This window comes from Castor canadensis, chromosome 4 (assembly GCF_047511655.1).
Source record: "Castor canadensis chromosome 4, mCasCan1.hap1v2, whole genome shotgun sequence".
Lineage (NCBI taxonomy): Eukaryota > Metazoa > Chordata > Mammalia > Rodentia > Castoridae > Castor > Castor canadensis.
This window is the reverse complement of record NC_133389.1, coordinates 96,057,399-96,075,178: the sequence shown is the minus strand read 5'-3', so window position 1 is coordinate 96,075,178 and position 17,780 is coordinate 96,057,399. Positions and strand designations below refer to the sequence as shown.

General features: G+C 32.3%; 1 protein-coding gene across 5 annotated transcripts in view; it reads left to right on the top strand.

Annotated features, from left to right (window-relative positions):
* Lrp1b (LDL receptor related protein 1B) overlaps positions 1-14,807 on the top strand; it is a 1,877,349-nt gene extending 1,862,542 nt beyond the window's left edge. For 2 of the 5 annotated variants that reach the window (XM_074070661.1, XM_074070659.1), the window contains 5 exons: positions 503-579; positions 6,653-6,743; positions 8,584-8,728; positions 10,894-10,992; positions 12,438-14,806. In XM_074070661.1, the coding sequence (XP_073926762.1) occupies positions 503-579; positions 6,653-6,743; positions 8,584-8,728; positions 10,894-10,992; positions 12,438-12,578 (553 nt within the window). In that variant the 3' untranslated portion in view covers positions 12,579-14,806. Of the gene's footprint in view, positions 1-502; positions 580-6,652; positions 6,744-8,583; positions 8,729-10,893; positions 10,993-12,437 lie in introns of all 5 variants that reach the window. The other 3 variants (XM_074070662.1, XM_074070660.1, XM_074070663.1) reach the window with 3 other exon arrangements.
* The last annotated feature ends 2,973 nt before the right edge of the window (positions 14,808-17,780 follow it).

The window sequence follows — 17,780 nt, the reverse complement described above, 5'->3', positions numbered from 1 at the left end:
AAAAGAAAAGGCAGTACACTTTCATTTCGGGTTACAGGAAGAATTTTGCAGCTTAAGAGACAGCTGATCCTTTGCTGTTTGGTAGTTAATTACACTTTGGACTTTGAATAACCAGAAAAACAAATCTCTGAAACATAATAAGGATTTTCTTAATATGCAAACTTAATTTTTGTGGCTGTCATCTTCAGTAATTCTTAAATAAATTTCCATTTCTTAGTTGTGATTTCAATGTTGCTATTAAGTGTACCATTTTAAGTTGAATTTAGCATAAAGGCAGATGGCTATACACCTAAATTTAAAAAGTATTTCAATAAGTGATGTCCAGTTGAAGTTACCCTCAGCATACTGACAATATACAGGAAATTAGAAGGAATGTCTCCCTCATAGTCACGAATCTGTGATGACAGGCTCTCCTATTACTTCATTTGAAGTTTCTGTATTAGCAGATTTGTGGGCTTTGTTATTCTCTAATTTGTTGCTGTTGTTATTTGACTCTTTCTAGATGCTCCACCAACTGGTCAGGCACACAGTGTGAGAGGCCAGCCCCAAAGAGCAGCAAGTCTGATCATATCAGCACAAGTAAGTTCCTCAGAATAATATCTTGTGTTGTCTACGTGGCACAGAAAGCATTTTTAAAATTTTTATGCAATTGTTGAGGGAGGTAAGGCTTAGAAAATCATGGAATTCTGTAAGATATCCTCTAATATCTAGGTTTTTTTGAATAATAAAGAATTTTCATCTGGTGACAGGAACCAGCATTTATTTGCTCTTTTACACAGTTTTCAAGATGTACATTTGCATACTTAGCAGAAGCTTTTTTTAGGAAATGTCCATCCACTACAAAGCTGCAAATATCACAATGGATGTGAGAATGCGCCAAGAAGAAATTATTCTGTGTTTAATTATAGCAAAGTGTATTATCTTGAAATGTATTTCAATGTATTATTGAAAAACCAGATTGGATTGGTTAGTTTACAAAAACGTAAACTATCAAGCAATTCTTAAAAAAGTTCAAAATTGACTTATTTCTTCTTTGTCCTTAAAGTCTTGATTTTGAAATGACTTAAAATATGTATCAACATTTTTCCAAGTCTTTTATTTTCTAGCTGTATTCTTAGGACAGATCCAACTCCACAATCATTCTATGATCTTAACATGTTTTCTGAACAACTTTAAATGACATTATGAAGATTTTCAAAATAAAAGTCTGATATAAACTTTCCCAATTCACACATAGTGTCATTTATTTTACCATTGTACATTAAAAATGTACAATGTATATCATGTTGAGTATACACATTTTTGAGAAGGAAAAATTATATCCTTAGTTTGGCAATTCTCCCTAATTTTTCTTTGCTAGAGACACAAAATTCATAAAACCAAATAAAAATCATACTACTTTAGAATGTGTGGTAAAGGAAAAATGATATACATGTAAAAAAATCTGATTTTTGTATCCTAGAAATAGTGTCCAGTCTTTATGGTGTATTTGTTTTTCCTGTTCTCTAATAGTTTCTATACTATTGTTTGAAACTCTCGCTGCAACATTTTCTAAATTCCCAACATTCAGAGATTGAATCTGTGTTGATAAGCCTGAGCATCTTAGAAAAAGTCATATTGTAGGCATAGAATAAATACCCTGGGCATGCATATTTTAATTTGAAGAAGCAAGGTGTGTGACCTTTGTTTATGGAGCATTTGGATTTACCATGGTGTATGCATGTTGTGCTTAGGTAGAGAAAGGAGAAGGTCTTAGGAAAACTATGGGCATGTAATTGTAGGACTAGGGCACTGGGATTTGAGGATTTCTTTTACATAAAGTTAGATGTGGCAAAATGTACCTTGCTTAATTTGACACACAAAAGGAGAGGAAAAGAAAATAAATACTTCCTCTTGTGTTTCCTAGCATCCAAGTTTCCAACTAATGTTACCAGTAATAATTATGAAGGCATAATAATTTAAATATAAGGTTGGAAACTATTTACAGATATTAAAAATAATTAAAAGTGAGCATTTATTAAAAATTTAAAAAATTAATTAGAAGTTGCCAACCTATAGAATATACAAATTTTATGAATTGGGATTGGAAAACTAAGGTGTTTTTAGCCTTAAAAACTAAAGCCTTTTAGAATACAAATGCCAATGCATGCATTGGTAAAATTCTGTTAATTTTGTTTAAAAAGTGGGGCAAGGAGGATAAGAAAGAGTAATAGAGGGAGTGAATTTAATCAAAGTATATTACAAGGATGTACAGAAATATCACACTGAAACACTTTTGTACAATTAATGTATGCTAATAAGAAGACAAAAGAAGAGAAGGAATCAGACTACAGTGTCTATTGAATTTTCAAATTTTATATAAAGGAATGTTCAGCATTTGAAAAATGGTTTGGAGAAGAATGCTCCATGTATTTTTTTCATTGGAAAGTGGTGTCCACAACCATTTGCACAGGTAACAATTTCTCTGAGGAAAAAAAATGGTTGCAATTACACAGAGCAATTCTGATACAGAGAATATGAAGTAGAAAAAGGAGTTTCAAGTAGTCATAACAGTTTCCAAAGACTCTGTGGCTCTTCCTTCCATCACTGATTTAAAGTCATTAACTTTAATGGAAGTATCAATGCACATTGAAAGGGCTATTAGCTACATAAATGTCAAATTATCACAGACTAGAACAAAGTTGACCAAATAATGACTCTGTTAGGAGGTGTTTATGACCAGACATTTCTACGTACAGAAACTCACTTCAGTGGTTCTGAAATGCAAGGAAAATTAAGCACAGTGATACTTGCTTTCAGGTAAAAAGCCAGTAACTAAATGCTTATCAAATGTTCCCCAGTTATGACTAGTAAAAGTAATCTGGCAATAAGTAATATGGATACTTTAAGAATGCATCTTCAAATCTGCATTTCCACTTAAGAGGAAGTAGCTCATCGCTTTTGGCCCTTAACAGAGTCAGTAATATACTACCTCTGCTGCCCCAACTACTCTCAATTTACATGGAGATTCACCTTTCTAATTCAGGCACAGGTGATGCAGGAGTTTGAACTCAGGGCCTCAAGATTGCTAGAAGGCAATTTGTCACTTAAGCCAGTTATTTTTCAGGTAGGGTCTTGTTTTTTGCCTGGGGTCACCCTCAGACTGCAATCTGAGCCTCCCACATATAGCTGTAATGACACTGCCTGGTTTATTGATTAACCTTGAGGGTCTTCCCAACTTTTTGCCCAGGCTGGCTTTGAACCAAAATTTTCCTGATCTTCACCTTCCAATTATCTGGGATTACAGCTGGGAATACATTTGACACCATGCTTGGTCTATGACCATCTTATTTATATGGTTTACAGTCCACCATAACATTACCTAGATTTTCCTCTAGAGCCACATCTTCTTCTACCACTAGTGATTTTGCGCTCCAGCCAGATGGCTTGTTTTTCCTTAATTTAATCTCACAGGTTTTCACACTCTCTTCAACACAGTGAAGAGGATTTAGAGACATACCCATTTTCCTACATCTCAAATGCAGTTGAATGCCATCCTTTATATTCCCAGGGCAATTACAGCCTTGCCTTGTGTCTTGTTGAATAAACTCATTTGTTGGTCATCTTTTGATATACATCAAGCCACATGTGAGGAAATTCCTTTGAATCCTTAGTACAAAGTAGAGTATAGGTTGGGTGTCTTGGCCACAGCAAGTACATTTTGTAAATGAGAGTTGAATGTATGTCCTCTAGGGCATCCTAAGAACTTCACTGTCTGCAGAACAACAAGAAGTAAACAGTTCATGTCCTCAAGGAGCTTAAAAATAAACTGCTTCTTATGATATAATATGAAAAGTGTAAAATTGAGGCATGCAAAGGGTGCTATGGGAAAGTAAATTTTTAAGTTTTGATTAAGCATGTGTGTTGTACTTTTTACATTATTAGTATAATTGTATTTGCACTAATATGAGGTAGCTGTTAATGATGAGATCCATTTTAAACTAATATGAGATAAAGAGAAAGAGTTTGCTGAAGGTTATGTTGCTAGTAAGATTTGAACAGAGAGAGCCTTACTCTGGAATCTTTTACCTTCACTGAGGTACAGCAGTATCAATTCTGCCAGTGAAGGAGGCTTTTCAACTTGACCAGTTGTCATACAAGTCTTTCTTTTAATGGAAAAGTATCGCATATGTGACTTCTAAAGCATATTACAAAGAATGACTCACTCTATTTGATATGAAAAAGTTGTTGGGCTAGCCCCTCCACTCTTACTAAATACAGAACATATGTTTTTGAACAATTATTAATAATCCATTAATAATATACGGTTAAAAAGCTGCCTGTGATAGGCCTGTGTTATTACTTGTTACAATATGATATTTATTGCTGTTGTATGCTAGCTGGAAAAACATACTTATTTTGATAAATACGTATTTTACAATTTTACAAATAAATAGTTTCCAGTTGTTTCTATCAAAACAAACCATTTTACCAAAAGATAAAAAAAGAAAGAAACTTGTAAAACTGCTACACTGCATTATTTATCATCACCACTAAGCATTATTGCAGTTACCTTGATTGGTTACATAAACACATCAGAAGTCTAGGCTTCTAAACAGAATGGTGCAAAATATGGTATTGCAACTGTGACCTGTGATGGGGAAAATTGAAAGAAAAAAGAAATCCTTTGTTTTCTAGAATGTATAGTTAATTGCTTTCTGCCTTAAAAGGAATGGTAAAAACTATGTAAGTAAAATATAATTTTCTGAATAATTTATAATTTTACAGAGGAAAAATAAATGTTTTTCATCTTAAAACCATTATTGATAGGTTTTTCCCATGCACCAACTTTCACAAGCTTTAACAGAAAAGAATGAGTAATGAAGTAAAGATATTTATAAAGTCACGATCAATCAGTTGAAGTCATAGTTTATGAAGAAACCAAGCTGTTCCCTGGTATTTAAATTTGTGAACAAATGTTAATCACTATCCAAGGTGCCAGATTCTCTGCTTTCATTAATTACTAATAAATTACATATGAAGTTCAGTTTCCCAAAAGCAAAGAAACAGTATTATATCAATCCCACTCAGTTTTGTGGCCCTGGTAAAACACAAAAACAAAATGAGTTTTACATATCTGAAAGTGACTAAAGAAAGTAAGCTATACTTTGTCTTGTATACAAGAGACAGTTAATTTTTAGGTAAGTTACTTTCTGGAGTTTCAAATTGGAAGATTTACTAATGTGAAATTTCTTTAGTAAACACTTTTTGTTAAGTGATCTCCACCACAGACAATCTCACTCAGGTATCTTGTAGCTAGAACTGTTACAGCAGATCTATATTTCTATAATCAAGTTCCTAAGTGGTTGTGTATTGTACATAAATAACACTGCCATTAACTTCTCAGGCAGTATTATTATTTTCACCTGTGTTTGCAAAGAAAAATTAATATACTTTAATGATTATTAATATTCCATTCCTAAGCTATTCAATATAATTAATTTTAATTAGTAGTTTGGTTTCTTTGTTTCCTAGATTATACAGCCATTAAACTGACTTGACTAAACTAACTGGGTATATATGAAAAGCTTTAGTTTCATGGGCACTAGATATTTGCCTATTAAAAAAGTGTCACTAGTCACCTGTTAGAGCTACTGAATACTTCTGTTATGAAGCAACCTTTGCATATTTTCTTCCTACCATAAATGACATATCCTCCTCTAAGTAAAATTATTAGCAAAGGTGAATCATTTCTGTTTCTCAGGCTAAAAATTTGTGCCTCTCTTTTTCCAACCTGAGAATGGGAAACAAAAGTTTTCTAATTTTGCTTTTTTACTATTCTCAGATGCATGAAAACCAAGACCAACATTTGAAGATCTATTTTACTAAGGAGAGAAACTCAGATCATTTGCATATTCATGATGAAGGGAAAAGGGACATTTGCATAACAAGCCATAACCCAAAAATGTGTTTTATTAAAACTTTCTGGAATTAGAACTTGACAAAGAGAATTCCCTTTGGCCTTTTATTCTCTTTTGAATAAACAGGCTAACATCCATGTCTGATGAGTCTTCTTATCTCTGATTTATTGACAAAGAGCATAACTCAGAGTTTAACTTACTGAAGGTCTTGCTTCAAGTAATTTGTGAAACTGATATTTATGCCCATGACCATCTGAATTCAACTCTGATGTCCCTTTTGTTTCACCAGGCTGCCATCAAAATTGCCACATGAATTCATGGACAGGAAATATTTATAGTTAAGAGAACAAAATGTTAGCTGGAGGAAATGTGACCAGTGAAATTGTCTAAATGTGTTTTCAGACGTGGTTGATTTTTAAGTAGTTACTAGTACGTAGATACATCATTGCAAGTAAACGTGTGATGGGACTCAATAAACTCAGAATGAGAAGGAAGTCAGTATCTCTAAATTCCATGTGTTTAAATGCAACACATAGTGAGAACTGTCTGAGAAGACATTCCCAGCAGACTAAGTATTCTACAGCAGATCAATTTCAGTAACATAGTTAAAAATTCAGAATATAAACATGTGGCCAAGCTCTTTTTTTTGTTATATCCATGATGAATTGATTGGGTGTAATAAAGTGCTTCATTATGTCAATGTTTACTTCATTTTACTTATGTACTCATCTATTCATCCATTTATTTTCCAGGAAGCATTGCCATCATTGTGCCTCTGGTCCTGTTGGTGACTTTAATAACCACACTAGTAATTGGTTTAGTGCTTTGTAAAAGGAAAAGAAGGTAAGGCACAGTGTTATAGATTAATATTTTGTGAATAAATCACACAAAAGATTGCAGAAACATAGTGGTTTGAAAAAAAATCTTATGTATATACATGTGTGTAAATTCAAAAATGATACCTGTTAAAACTGTTCCAGGACTCGGGGGAGGGGAGGTGAAGGACAGCAGTGGAGGGGGAGAATTCAAGTATGATATACTTGATACATTGTAAGAACTTTGTAAGAACCACCCAGCACAACAATTAAAAAAAAAAAAAAACACTGTTTAGTTATTCCACTGGAAAAATCCTACAGTTTTCAAACAACCTTATCTATTTCATTTCAAATGATTATAATTTACACAACTCTTCCTCTAATTATGTTGATCAAATGTCTACATCTATGTATTCTAACCACACTATCAAAATTCAGTAGAATTTTACATTTCCAGTAATGTTTCCGGAATCAGCAAGGTTATCTGAAGATGATCTTATTATTTTAATGTGGATGATTAGCAATGCCAATACATGATATTGAGTATGTAAATTTATGCTGTAAATTGTACATTTATTACCAAGTACTGCCTTTATTTATTTTGTATCTCACTGGATGTATCATTATTTCAACTTATATGAAAGTGCAGTTATAAAGGACCAGAAAGAATGGGTCCACTGTGGATTTCATTAATTGATAGCTTGTGAGCAAGTTTCTGAATTATGAGATATTAAGATTCTCTCCATGTGACTTGCAGTTAAAGATAGTCTATTTAAATTTTTTATCTTTTTGTTGTTGTTGTTGTTAGTATTGGAGTTTGAACTAAGGGACCCATACTTGCTAAGCAAACACATCACCACTTGAGCCATGACCCCAGGCCTTTTTTGCTTTTAGTTGTTTTTCAGGCAGGGTCTCCTATTTTAGCTTGGGGTCAGTCTCAGACGATGATACTCCTACCTATGGCCTCTGACATATCTGGTATTACAAGCATGTGCCACCATGTCCTCACTTATTTGTTGAAATGGAATCTTGCTAACTTTTTGCTTGGGCTGGTCTTGAACTACTATCTCCCTATCTTTACTTGCCAAATAATTTAGATGGTATTATAGACATCAGTATATCAGCCTGAAAGTTTCTATATCAATGTTTTGTTAGGGATAATTTTCAGACCAAAGGAAGAAAATTAGAATTTTATTTTATTTTATTTTTTTTTTTAATTTTTGAATGTAATATTTATTTATTTTCTTTTTTTTTTTTATTTTTGTTCTGGTTATTTTTTTTTTCTTTTATTATTCATATGTGCATACAAGGCTTGGTTCATTTCTCCCCCCTGCCCCCACCCCCTCCCTTACCACCCACTCCACCCCCTCCCGCTCCCCCCCCCCTCAATACCCAGCAGAAACTATTTTCCCCTTATCTCTAATTTTGTTGTAGAGACAGTATAAGCATTAATAGGAAGGAACAAGGGGTTTTGCTGGTTGAGATAAGGATAGCTATACAGGGCATTGACTCACATTGATTTCCTGTGCGTGGGTGTTACCTTCTAGGTTAATTCTTTTTGATCTAACCTTTTCTCGTGAGTTTTCAATTACTGTGATATTAACTGTTCAGTAGAATTTTATTTCCAGAGTATTTTTATTGGTAAGTCAAACAATTGGGAAATGAGTTATCAAAGAAGAAGGGTGTTTTTTTGTTTCTCTACAATTTGGCAAATGTAATCTATGAAATTTATTTTAAATTCATTTTATTTATATATTTTCTGTCATTCATATTTAAAAAGTCAATACATCCATAAACATGAAGGTTTCATATACCTTGAGTTGTGATATTTGTACAACTTTTACTTTTATTCATGTTCCCACATCCAGGACAAAAACAATTAGAAGACAACCCATTATCAATGGAGGAATAAATGTAGAAATTGGCAATCCATCCTACAACATGTATGAGGTGGATCATGATCACAATGATGGAGGTCTTTTAGATCCTGGATTTATGGTAGACACAATGAAGGTAATGCATCTTAAGACTCTGGACACTCACTGAGTGCTAACATTCCTGAGTCAACCTCTGTTGTATGGTTCTGAATTTCATCAATGTTTTCTTATCCAATGTTATAGAAAAGGGCTTTAGGACGCATTAAATGATAAGGCCTAGTCTAAGGAAAAAGTACAAGTTGGACTGCATTCACCTGAATCATGCAGGTTAATATAATACGTTTTAGAAAACACTGATTCACTTAGTTCATAAAGATGTATAATTTATTTAACATAATAACCTATGAAAATGTGTTGAGGTGCTAACATATTTAAACATGCATGTAAATAAATATCTTAGGGTGAAATATTGGTTATCTTATTATTTAATATAAAAGTTCATTGCTTCATTGTCAAAATAAGCATTTTATTTCCACTTGTGTTCCTTGAAGAACCAAGTGAGCTAGCTGTATCTTTGGATTTCTTTATAATCCAGCCACTTTTGAGAAATGCCATGGTATCATTATTGATTTGAAGCTTATCACTGACACACATAGCTCAAGATCCATTGTTTCTGAAATTTTCTGTTACTTTATTACTGTGTGCTCACAATATAACCATCCAAATACATTAAATTTTAAGGATTCACTTCATTGAATTATCTAAATATTTTGAATGCTAATTGTAGAGTATCTTTATGTAGATTAAGACTATCAGTTTTATACTATGTAGTGTGTTTTCTTAGTTAATTTATTCACTTATTGATTAGTTATTTATTTTAAAATTTATTAAAGTTATTTTGTCCAAAATGTATCTTTATATGGTAGATAAAGTGTCCAGTCTACATAATAAATATTTATTTAACAATTTACTGACTGCCTTACCAAAATTGCATGGAATATGATTTAGAAGGCTGATTGTAGCTGGTTTCTAAAGTTTCCAAATGCAAATATGAATTGTTGCCTACAAGGTATTTACAGAAAACATGACTCATCTTACCAAGTATACACAGTAGTTAAAAAAAACACATGTAACAAATGGCTTTAATGATTAAATGTATTTCATAGAGTATTCAGGATTTTACAGCAGTTTGATATATGCACCATGTAGATAAATAAAATTGTGTTACACTTAAAGAATATTTTTGTAGAGTAGTCATTTGAATTATTTTCAATGTGGGTAAAATTTCTAGTTCAGTGGTACCTCATAAACAAAATGACTGAAGTACTTAATAAAATTTATAAAAGATATTTGACTATTGAAGCTGCCACAGAATAATTTGAAGAGTCCCTAAAATTCCCTGGTTTTACCCAAAAATTCACATAATCTTTACTATTTTTTTATTCCAGAAAATTGTTATTAATTCAGAGGTGATTGGTTTCAAATTTAAATTCACAGATTTGTAAATAATTAGAATTGTTTTGAATACTTTTTAAGGAGACTGTTGTTGAAAAAAATAAAGAGGCAACATTGTCTTGATTTTATATTTAAAACATTTTCAGAGGCTCTTTAACTTGTCTCCAACTCTGTGGTTATTCATTTTTAAAAGTTGGTGGTTAAGAGTTTTAAACACACATGTATTCATTACTATTTTCAAGCGTTTAATTATAAATATAAGTGTACAATATTGGATAACTCTACCCTTAATTCCATAAAGTCTAAAGTGTATGAATTTGCATGAAGAGTCAGTGAACCAATTTTATAGCCAATCTATTTTGGACTAGAGAGTCATATTTCCAAAAATAAAGATCAAGTTCAAAATTTGACTTTGTTACCCTAAATAGTAGAGATGAGTAGACTTTGATTAGAAGCAGATATTTGAGTGTCCAGACTGAGCCACTGCCAGAACTCAGATGTCTTTAATGTGCCAAATCTTAAATGTGGGAGACTGCTCCATTTTTCACAAAGTTGTTAATGAAGATATAATGTCCTTGAAGAGGATGGTATTAAACAGAAATACGTGGACGTTGCTACATGCATAGAATGTTTGTCAATAAGCTAGGCATAATGGAAATATCTACCTATGAGGCAGTAACCTGATGTTAATATTTCTTTCTTAGGCTGCCAAAGCTAACATGAACAGTGTTCATGCCCAAGGACTAAAGAGTATTTTTATGTTATTTTATGATTTAACATAGTTTGCATTGATGAAAAATGGTTCTGTGACATTAGTAAGAACCTAAATTTTCTATTTGTATCCAGGCCAGGTATATAGGGGGAGGGCCCAGTGCTTTCAAGCTTCCCCACACAGCGCCACCCATCTACCTAAACTCTGATTTGAAAGGACCACTAACTGCTGGGGTGAGAGAAGAACTTCATTATTCATATCCATTCCATCACAGTACCTCTCCTAGTCAGAGTGACTACTAGATGTAGACAGAGGCTTATAATTAAGAAGATATCTCATACAACAGGAAAACTGAGGGCTATGTGTGGATCCTGCCCATACAAAATTGCATATGAAGTATGTGACCACTTTAGACAAGTTATTAAGTAGAAATATCTCTTCTATTGAATTTGAACAGATTTTAACCTCTTAACAATGAACATGAGTATGTGTTGTTCTTAGAAAAGAATCCATGGTCAGAAATCTAAAGCTAATTAATTTAAATTTGCTTGGTTTTATTCATTTTCTATTAAGTTGTTTCACTAAGTATATATAAATTAGATGTGAAATTAAATATATTGAGAAATTAGAGATGGCCTAAGGAAAATGTTCTTGTTCTTTCAAATTAAGTAAGTAGTGTTTAGAAAAAGCTATTCTGTTCTAAGTGACATAGTTCTATTTAGAGTTCTGTTTAGGAAGAAGAATAAAATATGGTTATCAAGATTCCTAGGGAAGAGTGTGCTTTCCCTTGTTCCTCTTTCCCATCAACTGTTTTTCATTCTCATTATCATGTTTGTCTCTTTTGCATGACTCAAAGATCAAGTTTTCTTATAACTACTGTTTAATGTACTGCTTTTGAATAAAAACAAACCAAAACACCAACAAAACAAAAATTAGGCAATACTTTCTTCATTTAAGCTGCAATTTGTTAAATAATGAACACTGAGTATATATTTCCAGCAGAACGGGGTCACAGCTGCATGTTTGATTCTGCGTCAAAATGCTTTGTATCTGTGAAACTTAAAGTGACCGTATCTCACAATTTTTGGAGAAGCCCAAAGATACTTCCAATCACATGAACATACAGGCCATATGAAGAAAACTAATGTCTTTACTTTAGAGTGTACTTCACTATTGTATTTTTTTACTTCTACTTTTTTTTGTTTGCTTGTTTTTATCTTCATATAATAATTGTAAGCACCAACCAATTAGATGATTTCTTTTGCATGTACATCTTATCTGCCACTGATAAGCTTGCATTAGCAATAAGAGGTAGCAGTACTGGAGTGAAGGATATATGGCATAGAAGCATAATAACTTGATTGAATATTTTACAATAAAGTCTTGATGAACATAAGTTTGACACAGTTACTGTCTGACCTTTCATTTTACAATCAGAGCTTCCAGTTTGGTTCACAAGTGAACTGAAAAGCATAAAGATGTGTTTTTATCTCATACCATGCTGAAGTAGACAAAACCCATAAACCTAGAGTTTAAAATATGTTTCATTATGTATTATTTACCAAATTGAATGCATCACCTATAAATATTGCTACCATTAAAAGACAGACATCCTACAAAATGAGCAATGTGGTTGACTAATAATAAAATTATGTTCATTTATTTTTTTCTCCTTCAGCCAACAAATTACTCCAACCCAGTATATGCAAAGTTGTATATGGATGGGCAAAACTGTCGAAACTCCTTAGGAAGTGTTGATGAAAGAAAAGAACTGCTTCCAAAGAAAATAGAAATTGGTATAAGAGAGACAGTGGCATAATCAATGTTATCTTTTCTATGCTGTATAAATGTATAAAAATAAGGTTTACTTTTGTATGTTCCAACAGTATTATACATGTTCTGGCATCAGCATTACCTCTTTCTTTATCTTTTTCCTCATTAATTGCTTTCTGAGTTTTTTGGGTTTTATTTTTTGCTGATGACTATTGATTGATCATTTGTATGGTATTTTTATGAAAGAGAACTGCACTACAGTACAATTTGAAACAATGCTGCTGATGTGACACACCTTTGAATTTATTAAAATCAAAAAACAGCATATTCCTTTGTAGTGTGAATATGAGCAATCTATTTTATATGAACTTTTTGGGTTCTACTTAATAAACAAGGAGAATCTCTGCACTTTTCATTATATGATCTGAAAGCTGTAATACAATGTCATTTTATTTTTTTTTAATTGATGGAAGATTGCTGGAATGCACAACTCTCTTCTTTGTGCCCATGAATATTGATTCACTGCTGAAGATATGTAACCCTTACAGGTTCAGCCTCATCTGCTTTGAAATTAGCCTTAGATTGCCAAGTGATAAGTGAGAATTTTGAGGAAAAAAACCTAAAAATATATAGAAAATAATTTGCATGAACACAGATGGCTACATTTTCCAAAACTTAGTTGACTATATGTGAAACTCTAAATGTACACACCCTCTAAGCAATAGTTATTTTTAGGTGATAGAACATAGAGAAAATATAACCAGAAGTGGACATTTGCTGTGGGATAAGACCTTTTGTTTTCCATCAATCCTGAGATACACAGGCAGCTTGGAGCACAACAGGGTATTGGGTTCTCATGTCTTACCTATTTCCTCCCAGCTACTTACAATTTGTGGAAGATTAGCCCAACTCCTTATTAATACCAAACACTAAAAATAATATACAAGCACACAAAATGATGACAGAATTTCAATTATGTGAATGCATTCTCTTTGTATGGTTAAAAAAAAGGTAAATAGCCATTTTGTATAGAGCAGTTAATAAATATTTCCAAAATACAATATGGGCTAATCCAATATCCACCTTACCCAAATATGTTCTTCAAGAAACTTCCAAAATTTAAAAGAGCAATTTCCTGCTCATAGTCAAAGGGGAAGAGTGTAAATCCTGTACCAGTTGTTCTGGTACTCTCATTTATTTTCGTTTACACAAAACACATGGACCCCATTCATTTTTTTTGTTTGTTTGTTTGTTTTTAAATGTTGATTGAAAAAAGTGAGATTTATTTAAGTTGTATAAAAAAGAATAGCATTTTTATACAAATATCTTTAAAGGCACAAAAGATTTATTCACAAGTTGTGGAGGACTTTTCGTTCCTCTGATAGACATGACTGACTTTTAGCTGTCATAATGTATTAACCTAACAGATGAAATATGTTTGTGGTTGCTCTTTATCCCTTTGTACAAGCATTAAAAAACTGCTGTTTTATAAGGAGACTTTTTGTTGTACTATGTGCATGCATACTACCTATTTCTAAACTTTGCCATATTGAGGCCTTTATAATCTATTGATTTATGTAATACTAGTGCAATTTTGCTTGAACAATGTTATGCATACCATAAACTTTTTCAGGTTCTTGTTTAAGTACATTTTTTAAATTGAACAGTATTTTTCATTTGGTTATAATAGTCATTTTGCCTATGTTTCTACAATGAAGTGTTAAATACTTTATAAAAAATTGTTGACTGACTTATTTAAATGAAATTCTACATATTTAAGTGCTCGTGTTGGGTAGTTTTTAAAGAAGAAAATTCCCTTCTTTGCAGTTTAAACATTCCCAGAAGACTATTTTAGTGACCATGGTACTTTTTTTTTTTTTAATCCTTAGGTCATACTCTCCAGGGAAGGATTCATTCAACTGCATGATTTTTCAAAGCATAACAGAGAAGGCATTTTCTCTCCTCTGTCTCTCAAAGCAAAAACATTTCCATAACTTTTTCCTTTCCCTTGTCTTACTGTCTTAACATAGACTCCATATAGCATTGAAAGAGACAGGTTACATATGCAGATGTAAGTCAACCATGTCGAAAGAAGCCAAAGTTCTTCCTGACCTTTGCAATCTCACAAACTGTACTTTATGGAAAACTGAGACTCTACTAGATGCTGTTTAAACATTATTTTGTAGGGCGACTGATCATTGGTAAACCTACTTGAAGCATCAGACTAGTGATTGCAAATGCAGGAGAGTCTGATGTACTTACACTATTGTTGAGTTATATTACTTAAAGGGGACTTTTTATATCCATGCTGTGTAAATGCACTGAAGTGATGTGAAAGAAACAGAATCCACAAGCTGGTGTGATATTAATAGAAGTTAATATAAATAACATCAAACTATATATGATATACATCTAATTAAAACTTGTGTCCTAACACTGATGAACTGTCCTTCTAGGGCATGTGCAAAAACCATTGTCAAGACAGCTCAGGGTCAGGAGCGCCCTGGCCCTGTCTACAAGAAGCTTTTATGATTCCTGTGGTCTTTATTTGCAAATTAGCTTGGCTATGCCATGCTAACTGATAAACATTCCTCATTAAAATTCATAATCTTTATTTGTAGTAACTCAGTCTTTACAGGAACAAAAATATATTTTCAACTACTTAAACTTAATTTACTCTATTTCTGCAACTCTCCAAGTTCTAATTTCCTATTACAAAATTTCATATAAATGCCAGAAATTCAAGTTCTCCTTCACAGATACAGTTCTTTATAAATCCCACAACAAAATGTTTCCAAAATTGTACCTCTAACCATTGGTAGTGGCTGATATTTTATGAACATATAAAAATATTAATGCTTCTTGGTAAACTTGCCTGTGTCCCCAAATTTCTTTTGATCTAGAGCAAGGATTTTCAACCTCTTGAAATTTTGAGCCACTCTTAATTCTTTGTTGTCCGTTACAAGGTAGGATATTTAACTGGATCCCTGCATCTGTCCACTTAGCTGATGTTAGTAATACTCCTTCATAACCAAAGCAGTAACCATGAAAAATGAGTATAGATATTGAAAAATGTTTCTTGGGGAATCAAATTATCCTTTTTAAGGACTTTATCTAGAGTTGTATTCTGTTTCTCAGTATAAACTTACTATCAGCTGGAGAAACTGAGTTAAAAATAAAAAGCTCCTCATCAACCAAACCATGTCATCTCCAAGTTTTAACTTTAATTCTTCAATGCTGATGAGTCATATAAATTTGTATCATTAAATTGTCTATCTAGTAAAGAAAAAGTCATTATAAGTGAGAAAGTTTTATTTAGGAACTTGTATACATTTGCATAAGCAGAATCATTTTTCACTTATGTAAATGTGTCTTAATTTGATATCATTGATGATGAAGATGTTTTAATTTCATCTGTATTTTATCATATACTTGTTTTATGATTCTTAATAGCTGAGATTTAAGCTCATACTTTTCTTCCCAGAATGTTATTTTCCATTTTTATGATGACTCAGATATGAAGAAACTCAATGTTAAATGCATGTTATGACTATTATAAATGACTAAAATACCTAAAAACAAAACCTGATATCTTGGAGAAGAAAATAGAAAAAAAGTATTGCTTATTTACTTTTATCCTTTCTCATGTCTGTATTTTCAGATATACTCTTTGGATGTAAAATCTTATTTCTCTGTAAGAACATTACTACTAACACTACTACTATTTAGGTATAACCCTACCATTTAATTTCAGCTAAAAGATTAAAATTTAAGAGAAGAACAATCATTTAGAGGCAAGAAAAATCTAACTAACCACTTTTTGAAAGAAGTGCTCTGTATCTTATGTCCCATTCTAGTTTTTGTCAGTTTACGGAAGAATGACTTTCTCAATACTACCATAATATATTTAAATTTAGTATAGATTATTAGTCATTATTTAAGCATGAGCTTTGGAGAAATAGAGAAACACAAGCACCACAATTTGAAGTGGACTGAAGGATTATGTACCACAAATATTTCTTCCAAGTATTTTGAATGTGCAAAAAACCCCCCCAAATCATAAATGGTTTATTTTTCAATTATTTTACCACTTGACATATTCAACAGTTTGATATGTTCAGGAAAAAAATAAAGATAAGGAAAATTTTATTCTGAAATACATTTAAATCGTGATGTGATCATGCCCAAAGGCCCAGCAACATGTACCTCATGCAGTGCTGTACATATAGCTAGTTTGCACAAAGAAAAATAGATGAAATTACTCCTTTGGTTTAGCTTTACTGTAGTAGAAATCATTTTTTATGGCTATAGTTTGTTCTGAAAAATAGTTTCTCATGAATCTTATTATTTTTATACCTGAAATGATCAAAAATCAAAAGAAAAATTGGTACTAAAGATGACCCATTTGTTAAATTCTATGCTTAGAATGTGCTCATTCTCTCTGATGGATAACCTGCTCCTTCAGCATGGGGTTTGTAAGATATCAGTGAACTTAAGGAATGCAATTCTGATACCTTAGTCATTTGTTCATTCCAAGATAATTTTTCAGTTGGGCTTCCACTGCAGTTTTAATACATAAATTATAAACCTCTTGATGCAACTGGATTTTTAGCTTATTTACAGAGTAGCAACATGGAGAGCAATAATATAATTGTTTTAGCCTCTCAAAATAGAAGGTCAATAGTGACACTATATACATCTTACTAGGGTCAGTAATCTAAAAATTTATAAGTGAGAAAATAGTTTGCCACATGCCAAATAAACTGTGAAATATAGTTGAGAATCAAGTGAGGAGTTCGAGCTATAACACTGTTCATAAAAATTTTTTGAAACACACGGAATACAAGTTTATATTGACTTGGATGGTGAGATACCACTTATTTTAATGAGTAATATGAAAGGTAAGAAGTTAGAAGATAATTGAACAGTGAGATTTCAAACTGGAGTAAATTTTATTCCTGCATCAATTATGGTTATGTATGGTGGTGGAAATCTATATCAACTCTTTCTCTCTCTCTCTCTCTCTCTCTCTCTCTCTCTCACACACACACACACACGCACACACACACACACACACACACACCATTGGCTTTGAGGTGCGATTAATTGTGGAGATGGTTTTATTCTGTTTTAACTAAGAATCAATTATATTTACCTTCTCTGGCTTAAAATCTCAGATATCATTATCCTTATCCATAATGACAAGCAATCTCCAGTTTTTTTATTCCTTATTATATGATCCTTATCT